General features: G+C 32.3%; 1 protein-coding gene across 3 annotated transcripts in view; it reads right to left on the bottom strand.

The window, feature by feature from the left end:
* Positions 1 to 12,148, bottom strand: part of CCSER1 (coiled-coil serine rich protein 1) — a 1,459,661-nt gene that overhangs the window by 645,573 nt on the left and 801,940 nt on the right. For 2 of the 3 annotated variants that reach the window (XM_054484477.2, XM_063663914.1), the window contains one exon: positions 4,512 to 5,572. The exons of the other annotated variant lie outside the window; for it this stretch is intronic. In XM_054484477.2, coding sequence (XP_054340452.1) covers positions 5,564 to 5,572 — 9 coding nt within the window. In that variant the 3' untranslated portion in view covers positions 4,512 to 5,563. Of the gene's footprint in view, positions 1 to 4,511; positions 5,573 to 12,148 lie in introns of those variants that run through there. 3 annotated transcript variants of the gene reach the window in all.

Genomic DNA, 12,148 nt, shown 5'->3' with positions numbered 1-12,148 from the left:
AGCTACTCAGCTACTCAGGGGGCTGATGCAGGAGGAATGCTTGAGCTCAGGAGTTCAAAGCTGCAGTGAACTGTGATCAGGCCACTGCACTCCAGCCTGGGTGACAGAGTTAAAACACTGTCTTTTAAAGAAAAAAAAAAAAAAAAAAAAGAAGAAGAGGAAGAAAAGAAAAGAATATCAGATGGAGTTCTGCCTTCATACTTCCTGGGAAATCCTTGTATAAACCAGTAACATAGCACTTCTTAAAGTGTCTGTTAATTGCTTATTTACATATTTCTCTCCATAAGAAACTTAATTTTGAAAATTAATACAAATTCTTTTCTCTACATCTCATATACAGCATCTTTCCAGGAAACAGAAGTTTCTCAACTTTTATTAAATGGATTAATGGATAGGTAAATGAATTTAAAAATGAATGATTTTAGATGCCTGTCTGAATAGTGTCCCTCCATCACTAGGGACATGTTCCAGAGATTTTCTTACCTACTCATGTCACCCACATAGTATTTCATATAAAGTATTTAATTTTATTCTTAGGAAAATCCTATGCCTTAGCTATCCTGCCCTATTTTTTTCTATACGAAGAAATGGAGGATTTGCAATTTAAGTAAGTTGTCCCAGAAAATACTCAGTAGGTCTTTCTTAAGCCAAAATCTGACCTGAAACCACTGTATAAGAATGCTTCCGTAGGTTTTTATTTTATTGAAATCATGTAAAAATCATTTTTATCTTTTGACAAAGTTCTAAGGCACTTGGCAATATCAATACACGTTTTTATTTATGGAAATTAATTTTCCTCACTTTAAATATTTACAAAACACTTATGATGTGTCCAGCACTGTTGTCGGTCCTACACCCATCTTGCAGTGAGGAAGTGAGAGATTCTTGCTCTCAGGCCCAGAGAGACACAGAATAAATAAATGCATTTATATATTTATATATATATATATATAAAATACACAAGAAAAACATTAGATGTTAGTAAATCTTGTGCAGGACATTACATCTGTGTGATGTGGGAGAGAGTATCTATTTTAGATTGGCTTCTTTAGATTGAATGGTAAGGAATAGTCTTTCAGAGCAGGACATATTTAAGTTATGATCTGAATTACAAATAAGTAGAATGGCAGTAAGAAGGAGAAGCCTTTCAGAGGGAGGAAACAGCTAGTACAAATACCCCAAAACAGGACTTAATTTGTTTCAGTAATAGAAATGAGGCATGTGCAGAAGGGCAAGAAGAATAAGATCATCTTTTGAAGTTGGAAAGGCAATCAGGAGTCAGATAATATAAATAGTAAATCAGAGTAAGGGTTTTAGATTTTAAGTGTGATGAAATGCTTGGAGTGGAATGTCCTGAGGCAGGATCCTCTGGCCACAGCTTTGTCAGTTTATCCCAATATACTACTTAAATATTATCATTATCTATCTGTAGCACAACATGAAAAGGTTGGGAAGCAGTGGGAGGGAGTGTTTACTATTGGGAGTTTGATTTAATGTGACTTGAAGTTGTAGGATATTTATACTCATTGATCCAATTTCCTTCAATTGATTTGCCTTATTTTTGTGAGCTAATGCTTGCCTGCTGCAGCCTCTTAGGACTAATTTTTCAGCTCTTACACAAGGATTAAAACCAACACAAGTGTAGCACTCCTGAAAATTGACATGGGCCTTGTGCATTACAAGCATCTGACATCCTTCATTCATAGGGTATTTACTGAGTGTCTTCTTGGGACCAGCTGGGTCTTCTAAGTGAAGGGATATAGCAATGAAAAAACATAGAATAAAATTTCTGCCTTCCTTGAGCTTATATTCAAATGGGGAAACAGAATAAATACATAGAACATGAATACATTCAATGGTAACAAATGCTAAGGAGAAATATTAACCAAGGAAAGGAAATAGATAATGTGAGATAAATATTTACAATCTTATTTAGGTCAAGAAAGACTTGAGGAGGTGAATCACTAAGCATAAAAGTATCTGGTGGAAGATAGTTCCAGGTAGAAAGATCAGAGCCCTAAAGCTAGGGCAAACATGTATATAGAAGAATCAAAGCCAGTGTGGCAATAGCTAAGTGGGTATGTATGAAGAGAGAAGTTAGAGAAGTTGTTTTAACCAAAATCAACCATTTTATCACTTGATAATCATTATGTTTTTAGTAAATGTACTGTGTACCCTCAACACATAAAAACTAATTTCAAAGCCATCATAGTTTCCCTAGTTGAAACTTACTTCAATAGAATTTATAGAGAAATATTCACAGAGATTGATACTTCCTATGCATCATTTGTTTTTCATTCAGTGCATGTTTTATTCAATCCTACACTAAGTGGAAGCTGAAAGCACTATTTAATGCGTTAGTTCGTGTGTGAACTACCATGGAATAATATTAAACTAACATTATCTATTTTATCAGCCACTTGGGATGAGAACTATGTTAAGAATTCCTTCAGATTCTTGTGATTCACTAATATAATCATCTTTCATGAAATAAATACCTAGTGAAATATTAAGTAAACTGTAATTTACATATAAATAAAAACTGAATTGAATTATAAAATTGGCTAATTAATTGGCAAAATTCAATACAAATAAAAATGTTAACTACTAAAATGTTCGTGTTATAATGAAATATGTTTTGGAGAGAAGGAATACATATAGAAATTGTATTATGGAATCTTACTTTGAGGCATGCAAAATATATTTTCTACTTTATTCTGCAAATATAGCATACAAATTTTGTTTCATGTAGTCACATATGAAAGACAACAAATAAAATACTATAGAATGTATTTGCTTTCCAATGTGGCCTATAAATTATTTCTTTAAAGAGATATGTTATAAAAATCATTAGTTTCTTAAATGAAAGTATTTATCAGTAAAAATCAACAAACATTTTCCAAATTGGTAAGCATTCAATCCGATAGTAGAAGCTGTATGTTACTTTTATGAGAGGCAACACGGAGTGTAATTGAAGAAAAATTTATGAACCTCTTTTGTTATGACAACTCTATTGAGCTTTGTAATTTTCTCTTATTGCTAAAAAGACTATTGGAAAAGTTATGTGGATTTATAATATGATAAAGGATTTTAAAAAATAGTTTGTTGCTTCTTATTTGAGTGTTTACAGATACAAATTACTCACCAAAACCTATACTATGGATGAAATTATTCATTCAATTATCAAAAAATGTGAGTCAATACAAAATTCTCTATACACATCTTCACATTTACTTGTAAAAAGTATATACACATAGGTGTAAATATACACATATATCCAAAGGATAAATAAGTAAAGAATATTTATATTTAACTATATTAAACATATATAGATATAGGAATGTATAGGTATATTTACATATTGTAATGAATGCAGGTGAAATAAAATTTGATCCTCTTCATATTTATTTAGCTTTCAATTATTTAAAAATAATTGTATATCTAAAATATTTCTAGGATAAATAGTTTATCTAATTGCCTTGACAATATTAAATGTTCAATAAATATTTACTGAATTAACATTGCTAGTAAGAAAAGTTGCATTGTAAAATAGAACATTTTTATTTTGCTAAGTTAATGTTTGTTAAAATAAAAAAATCAATGAAATACTACTTTAAATGAGAATTGCTTTCCTAAAATTAAAGTTGAAAAAATTTTTTCCTTGATGTTCTAAGACGATCACCTTCATTTCTATTATAATTTTCTAATTTATATCAGAACTTTGCCACTAATATACCAATCACATTTTGTTTTGTTTAGTAACTTAACAATAAAAGCTAACTAGATGACAAAATTGCATATGAACATAACACATGGATGTCAAAATGCATATTTCACTGGAGTTGCATCTCAAAATCCTTTATACAGAAAAATAATATAAATATGCCCCAAAATATTAAAGGTAAAGATAAAAGAAGGACAATATTAAAGCAGAAATTATTTAGATAATTTTTCTATGGTCTTTAGAAGTTGGGGGAAAAATGTATAACACTGGATCATTATTAGATTTCTGTGTGAGTCTCAAGGGTGTTTCTAGAATACAGGAAATAGGATCTTCTGGAGCCTAGTGGGAATGGGCAGAAGCACCTGGAAAAGCAGTCTATGATTTAAATTTATTTTCCTAGATATCTTGGTCAAAACTTGTCACAGGAAAGTGAGGGACTGAAAACAGAACTATACAGAGCTAACCTTGGCAAATATGATAGGCTATCACCTTGAATAATAGAGACTCAGTCCCAGGCCAGTTGTAGGAAATCAAGTGCCTAGGACTATGACATTATGATGCTTCCTCAGGCAAAAAAGGAATTCTATGAGATAGTAAACAAGTCCCATTTTTATTTACCTGAAAAGTGCTACAAAATCTTTTTATGTTACCAATCAAGATTTCAACATTGTTAACAATGACCATCTAGAGCAGGGTTTCTCCTTGGCAATATTAACCTAAATATTATTTTTTTACCTTTCCTCTCATATAGTTTGACTTGATATTTTCTTTTTATATATTTGCTTTGCTGCCTTCTAATAAATATTTTCCTAATAAATCAACAGAAAAAGTATTTAATTGTCTCTGTTGATGTATGCATGTATGCCTCCATTAAAGGTGACTTTACTGGTGAATTTTTCTCATAATGTGATTTAAGTTTTAGTTTTTCTTAATATTCCACCCCAAATTGACAGTATTTTATCCCTATTCATGATAGCAAAAGTGAGAAAAGCAAGGTGTGTGTCTGTGTGTGTGTGTGTGTGTAAAATTGACATTCAAAAAATCCCTAGAGAATTAGCCTACTATGTCTGTTAACCTAAAATATGAGTGTTCATGTGTGACAATTACCTAATCACCTCAGTATCTCCTCCTTAGAAAATACAACTTTCTACTTGCAATTATGAAAGCCAGACTTAAAGAATTTAGAAGCATTCAGAATAAATCACAATTACCTATGCTCACTGAAAGTCTTTAAAATGTGTCTTTAGGAAGCTGGACATCAAATTCTATTTCTCTTTGCAGTATACGCCAAGCATTAACAAAATGTAGTTTTTGATAACATCTCTTCATTAATATTTACAAATGTACTTCGTACATTTTTTATCATGTTGGACTTCTGACAAAACCTTGTGAACCTTCTCACAGAATATACTGCAAATAGTAGAATTTATGGAAATGTATACAGAAGGATATCTCCACTTGCAGTATTCTTTCCACCTCATGAGACATTTATGAAAGGAAGAAAAGTAACCGAAAAAATTTTCCTTACTTTTTGACACATTCCCTATTGAAAAAGGGAGTGATGCCCTTCACAACATTTTCCTTCCTTTTTAGACCCCAGAGATTTCTCTTCTCAATGGAATGCCTTGATAAACTATTCAGTTACTGAGTAGTTTTTTCAAGTAAATTTTATTACCTCTTCTTGGACAAGAGTGCTAGAGGAAAAGCTTTGCGTTAAGGGCATGCTGTCATTTTCTGCTGTACCTTGCTAAATAAGTAAACAAATCCAGGGCCTTGAGGGATGAGTCACTGGCTCACTAACCTTCGGACATGAAGTGGTGAGCCACAGGATTCATGACGTTAATGCTCCTGAGAAATCACACAGAGGGATTTGTTAGTGAGATACATTTTATTTATTTTCCTAATCTCTACCAATGCTAAGGAAAATTTCTACGCTAATACTCCCTCTAACTTTGCTTATAAAAGTGCATATACCAGGCACCTAGTGCCCAATAAACGATTTTTCAGTGAAAATCAATGATAAAAGATATCACACTAGTTTGTGATTAGCTATGCTAAAGATATTTATGAAACTTAGAAATGTAACATATGGGTCTCTAAAAGTATAGGGCAAAAGAGAACACGGGAATAGCATGTTATCTCTGCTCCAATTACATGTAGGATAAACAAATACAGACTCCACAGTACAATCATATTGTTTTCAAGAATACCCTGGAGTCAGCAAAAGTGGTTATCTCTGTACCCAAGATAACCAGGCTGAAACCTTGCTGTTTTTAATGGCCATATATGCTTGTTAAAAAGGTTATCACTATATGCCTCTTGGCTCTACAGTTATACAAAAGCCTGTACAGAAAACAGAGATGACTTCCTTTCTCTCTTTCTGAATCAGACAGCTAGAGCTGTGGGAATTCAACGTGTGTGTGTGTGTGTGTGTGTGTGTGTGTGTGTGTGTATGTTTTAAGAGTTTCTATATTTGATTAGTAGGTGATGATATTAGGCTGCAGCGCCATAATTCAGTTTTGTTCTTTGTTTATTCAGGTCTTCAATAGCAGATGTACTCAGTAATAAAAATATATCTCAGTTTCCATCACGTTTATTTAGTCTCAGGGAAAAACAATTAAAAGACCGCAGTGTAATGGCTCAGAAATGTAGAAGCTATATGATCAAATAAAAATCAAACTCTTTAATTTTTTTACAGATATCAGTCTATAATATATAGTCATCAAAATGTTACCAAGGATGTCTACTGCCTTTTTAATTTTACTTTCTCTTTTTATTAACATGTTGTTTTAATTGGGATTTAGCAGGTAGTCCAGGTTAGCTAACTGTGGTTCTTCCTGCACATCTCCATCCTCTTTTGCCTGGCAATGTAACAAAAGCATTCCTCCCTTTTTGCACTTTTCAGATACAGATAATCACTCCTATCACCATACCTGGTGGAGGGGTGTGGTATGATAGTAGAGGGCTTGGTCTTTATTGTCGGACTAACGTAAGGGACACATAGCACTTATTGTGACAGCAGGCAAGTTTTTTATCCTTTTTAGGCCTCTATTTGTTTATCCATACAGTAGGGATAATTCTAGAGTCTGCTACTTAGAGTCATTATGGGTAGTAAATGAGATGTAAATGCTCTATATGTTCACCCGTACAGTAGGGATAATTCTAGAGTCTGCTACTTAGAATCATTATGGCTAGTAAATGAGATGTTAATGCCATAGGGTAGGAATAATAGTTATTTTGCCTACTGTGTATGCCCAGCAACAACACAAATACTTGGCACAAAACAGTTGCTCAATGCATAGTTTGTCAAATGAATGAACGCATGAAGGGCATGGCACTTATTTTACTTGCATTGTAATGATTAGTTTTCCTCATATATCACATGAAAACAAAACCTGTAACTCTAGCTAGGCATTTAGTTAACAAATGAATTCTTAGATGGTGTTGCCCCCTGACTCACTGTAGTGACAACAAAATCATTGTGACACACCCTACACACCCCTATTTACTGTATTATGTTCTGATTTTTTTAGGAGTTTAATATGTTTTACCAGTCTGATATTATAATATTCTTTCAAGTTAGGTATTTACTTTGTGTTTTTATATCATCTACTTTATTATGGTTTTATTCTTCTTAAGGGTAAAGTAATTCTTAAATATTTGATGGAACTGAAAAGATTACACTGGGTTGCTATGCAGCCAATTACTCACATAAACAGACATCAAATGTGTCTTTTTCATATAACAATTAATAAAAGGAAGCAGAAGAGTAAACAGAACGTATCAAAAAGCACCAAGTAGGTCTGTGTCTGATACTCATGAGGTACTAAATATGTTAGCATCTCTTTCTCTATACAAATTTATAAGATAATCTTAAAATTTAATAAGTTGAAAGGTGATCTCTAATTGTGGTAAAATACATTATGCTCATAAAATTATCACATTCCACGTCAGACATATTCTTGTTATGCTAATTATAATAACATTAAAAAGCACTGTGATTATGCCTATGTATCCTGCTAGACTCTATTCATCTGTGGTCGGTCAGTACGTGGTGCTATATGGTTTATAGCCCAAGGACCCAACACACTGTAAGTTTTTAGTAAACATTTCTTGAATAAATAATTAAACAAAAAATCACATGAATTCATGTGAATCATGAATTCCTAGAAAAGTCTGGCTGAGAAATAAAATTACGTTGAACTTAATAGTCTGATTATTTTACCTAATTCTATTTTTTACAAAGCATAAGAATGCATATAAATATGCAATTTTATGACGCATATAAATGCTTAAAATTTCAGAATCTACAAAACTTAGAAAATTATTGCCAGTGAGAATTGATATATTCTCATAATTTGTGTATTAAAAAATTCTATTGACAAGATTTTAAATTGTGACAATAAAACATGGCCTCATAATACTTCTCATATTGATAAATCTTTGTTTTCATCCTATGTGTTGTAAATATAGAAAAAGAATAAATGAAAAAAATTGAGAACAAGAATATATGTATCTCTAAAACTCTGATTAATGTTCTCTTCCAACTTCAATAATTATTTTCTAAATCCTGAAAATGAATTGGAAAAGATTGTCTGAAAAGTGAAGACAGTAATTTCATATATATATTTATTTATATTTACATTTATATTTGGATTATAGTTAAACAATAGATTTTGGGTAATGCTAACCACCATCTTGATATAATGAATGTTTACCTAACTATTGTATAATGAAAATCATTTGAATCAATTACCATAGTAGGAATTTGCAAATTAATTACAGACTGGAAAAAAAAATAGTACCAAGGATTTCACTTTACACTCAACACTGAAAAAAGGGCAGAAAGATGGAGCTTACTTTGTTTATGAACTAAAATTACAGTACACAATTTTCTAATTAAGTACAAATGTAAATTGGGTAATGTGGGAATTAAAGGCAGTCATATTTTTATATCTTAAAGGCTGAAAATACAACACATGATTTAGGAGATGCTATGGGAAGGTTTACCATTAAGTTAGCAGGGAGAAAAAATTACATGATACCTATTTTTTCAGTTGATGCAAATTATCTGTTTCTGGATCAAGCAAAGCATATTGTTTGGGAACAGGAAAGTCATTTTTGTTCACACATTTAAGATATTATACTTGTCACTTACAGTCTCTAGAGATACTTGCAAAGGAAAAAATGTGCTTCATGATAGGTTGTAAGGAGATAAATGACTAAAAAGGGTTGTTGAAATAACGCTGTCACCGTGAATTAATTCTGACAAGTATAATAATGTTTAGATTACATATAATCAAGTATGACTGTTTTAATAGTTAAAATAAGCTGGAATAGGACTGTGGTAACATCAACAAATTCCAGGCAATTCAGTAGATAATGCATTGATTGCAAGCAGAGATATTTTTTAAAATATTGAAATATTTGAAAAATCTAATTGAGCTCCTGAAACATAGCTGGAGAATATGATGTAAATAATGTTTATGTCATATATTAAAAATTGAGATAGCTTTATGTATGTGTGATACATTAAGGAGAAATATTCAATTGCAGGTTAAAAAATTTAATTACATTTTTCTGAAAAAATATGATGGAATCCAAGATATTTCGTGTCAGTAACGTAGCATATTTACCAAATGATACTTTCCATATTTTCATTAAGACCAGATTAATCCATGGAAAAACAGATAAAATAGCAGGCACTGGTGCTGTATGCTGGTTAAACTTCGTTTCCCCACTTGCAGGCATATGTTGATTTGCTCCTCCTTGCTCCCTGGAGTGAGTTACCTGTGATCATGTGATTTGCTATGTTTTGATCAATGAAATTTGAGTAGAAGTATTATATGTCACTTCTGGGTTGGAATTTAAGACCTGTTGTACAATCTAAGACATTCTCTCTTTCCCACTGAGACTGCAACATAACACAGGAGGACTGTTTCACCAGCCTGAGTCTTGGAGTGAGGGAGCATGGAGAAGTGTTGCTTGCTGAACAGCAATGGATATATAGCATAAGCAAGAAATCGATATTTGATGTTAAGAGTCACTTCTAATATTTGGGAATTGTTGTTTCTCCAGTGCCATCTAGCTTACTCTGACTGATAATGGATATAGTTCATTCTGTGCTATGGGGGAGGTTTGGATACAGTATAGTGGTAAAGGGTGTTAAAATCTGAAATCAAGACTGCTTATATTTACTTACCAGTTATGTCACCACTTGTTTGACATGAATAGCCTTAAGAATTTCATGTCACCTTTCTAGGTCATAATTTACTCCTCTATAATCTTTTTTTTTTTTTGAAATGGAGTCTTGCCTCCAGTCTGGAGTACAGTGGCATTATCTAGGCTCACTGTAACCTCAGCCTCCCAGGTTCAATAGATTCTCCTACCTCAGCCTCCAGAATAGTTGGGATTAGAGGCACCTGGCACCATGCCTGGCTAATTTTTGTATTCTTAGTAGAGACAAATTTTCACCAGGTTGGCCAGGCTGGTCTAAAACTCCTAATCTCGAGTGATCCACCCGCCTCGGCCTCCCAAAGTGCTGGAATTACAGGCATGAGCCACTGCACCCAGACTCCTCTATAAATTGAGAATAACATTACAATCTCTCTTGAGTTTGCTGTTGTTTTTAAGATTACATAAGTCAATATACATAATAAAGCACTTAGAACATTGTCACAGCAGCACCTAATAAATATTAGTCATTATTCTATTTGAGGAATTAAAATTAAAGTATCTTGTATTTGCTCATGCTTATAATATTAGCATTATATCACTCACTATAATTATTAGTATCACCCTTAATTGTAATTATAAAAATCAAAGGCAAAAAGTTATCTTATTAAAATTTTAGTTTATCTATTTTTTGAAAAGTGGCATACCAAGGTGATGTATATGTGATACTTCCCTATTGAGCAGAATACTTGACTGCTAATAATACTAGTCATGTAATTGTGAGCAAGTTACTTAACTCCTCTATATTTCAGTTTTCTTTCTTGTGAAAGGAAATCATGTAGAGTAATTACTTTATAGCTTTCGTGAGGATCAAAATATTTAAAATATGTAAAACTTTTAGAACAACCCCTGAAATAGATTAAAAAAAAAATGTTAGCCATTATTGAACTGCAGAGTGATTTAGAGAAGATGGAGTTCAATGATGCCTGGAGAAGTTATGAAATATATTGGGGTAGGGAGAGGCATATGGAACTTGGTTTTCTTTTCATACAAACAAGCTAAGCGAGAAGAAATAGCATTAGCGGTTCGGGCACTAAAGGTGCTGAGACTTGAGGGTAGAAATAACAGAGTCTTTGTGGAAAAGCAGGAGAACACAGAAATCAGGCTGCAAATATTGTATTCAGGTTTTCTTATGTGTTTTCTCTTATGGGAATTGTCATGTATTTCTGATACACACCAAGTAAAAGAAAATGAAATATAAAACAACACAGATTTTATAACTCATTAAATAAAACAACATCTGAAATATTTTGAGAAAGGCAATTATATTCAATAAAATATGTAATGAAGTCTATAGTATAACTGAAAGAAAGACATAATAAAGAAGGAACATGATCCATTCCAATTAGCTGAATGTGTTATTATTCTAGCAGGCGTAATTCTGCATAAATAGCAAATGAAAAAATAATTTTAAAAAATACCTCTAATTTAAAATATGATATATAAATTTAAATTATTGGCTCTTCTCTTTCTGTAGTATATTATGACACAAATCCAGAAAAAAAAATTGAATATTAGTTTTTTTCCTAGTTAAATCACTAAATTCTTTGTCCTTCAAAATTTCCGAGTTTGCTGAAAGTGAAAAATGAAGGGAAACATAAAGATAATCATCAAGAAAAGCAATCTCTCCTATCTCTCCCTTCAACTGTGTTTTAAAACATTCAAAACACGGAAGAGAAACCAAAATAACTGTGGTCTCGATCAGATATACATTTTCTATAAAGCATTTTCTTCACAATAATAGAGACATGAAAAATCCAAGACATGATTTACCATTCATGTAAATGGCATATATCATGCTCAGAGTGAATGGTGGAGACAGAGCAGGTGGGGAAGAAGGAGTTATAGCAACTGATTTGTCTTCACGAGAAAGAAAACAGGTAACTTCTAATCTCTGTCAACAAGAAAATTAGTCCTGCAGGTCAATAGACTAATAGTATTTGGTAGAAGGAGGGTCCTTACATATGGAAATGTTAACAGCGTGTCCCAGGTTAAGGACTTATTTGACTAAATGAACTTAGAATCTATGGATTTATGAGCATGGCACCCTGGAAAATGCCACAATGTTGGGATATAAAATAGAGATATTTCATGAATGAAACACTCTCTCTGCTGTGTGAGGTAATTCCAAAAAACTTCTCCTAAAGATCTGAGCTATGACTGTGGATCTGAAAGTGGATGTTCAATGTA

The sequence above is a fragment of the Pongo pygmaeus genome, chromosome 3, assembly GCF_028885625.2.
Source record: "Pongo pygmaeus isolate AG05252 chromosome 3, NHGRI_mPonPyg2-v2.0_pri, whole genome shotgun sequence".
NCBI lineage: Eukaryota > Metazoa > Chordata > Mammalia > Primates > Hominidae > Pongo > Pongo pygmaeus.
Note: the sequence above shows the minus strand (reverse complement) of the source record. Positions and strands in the feature narration are given on the sequence as shown.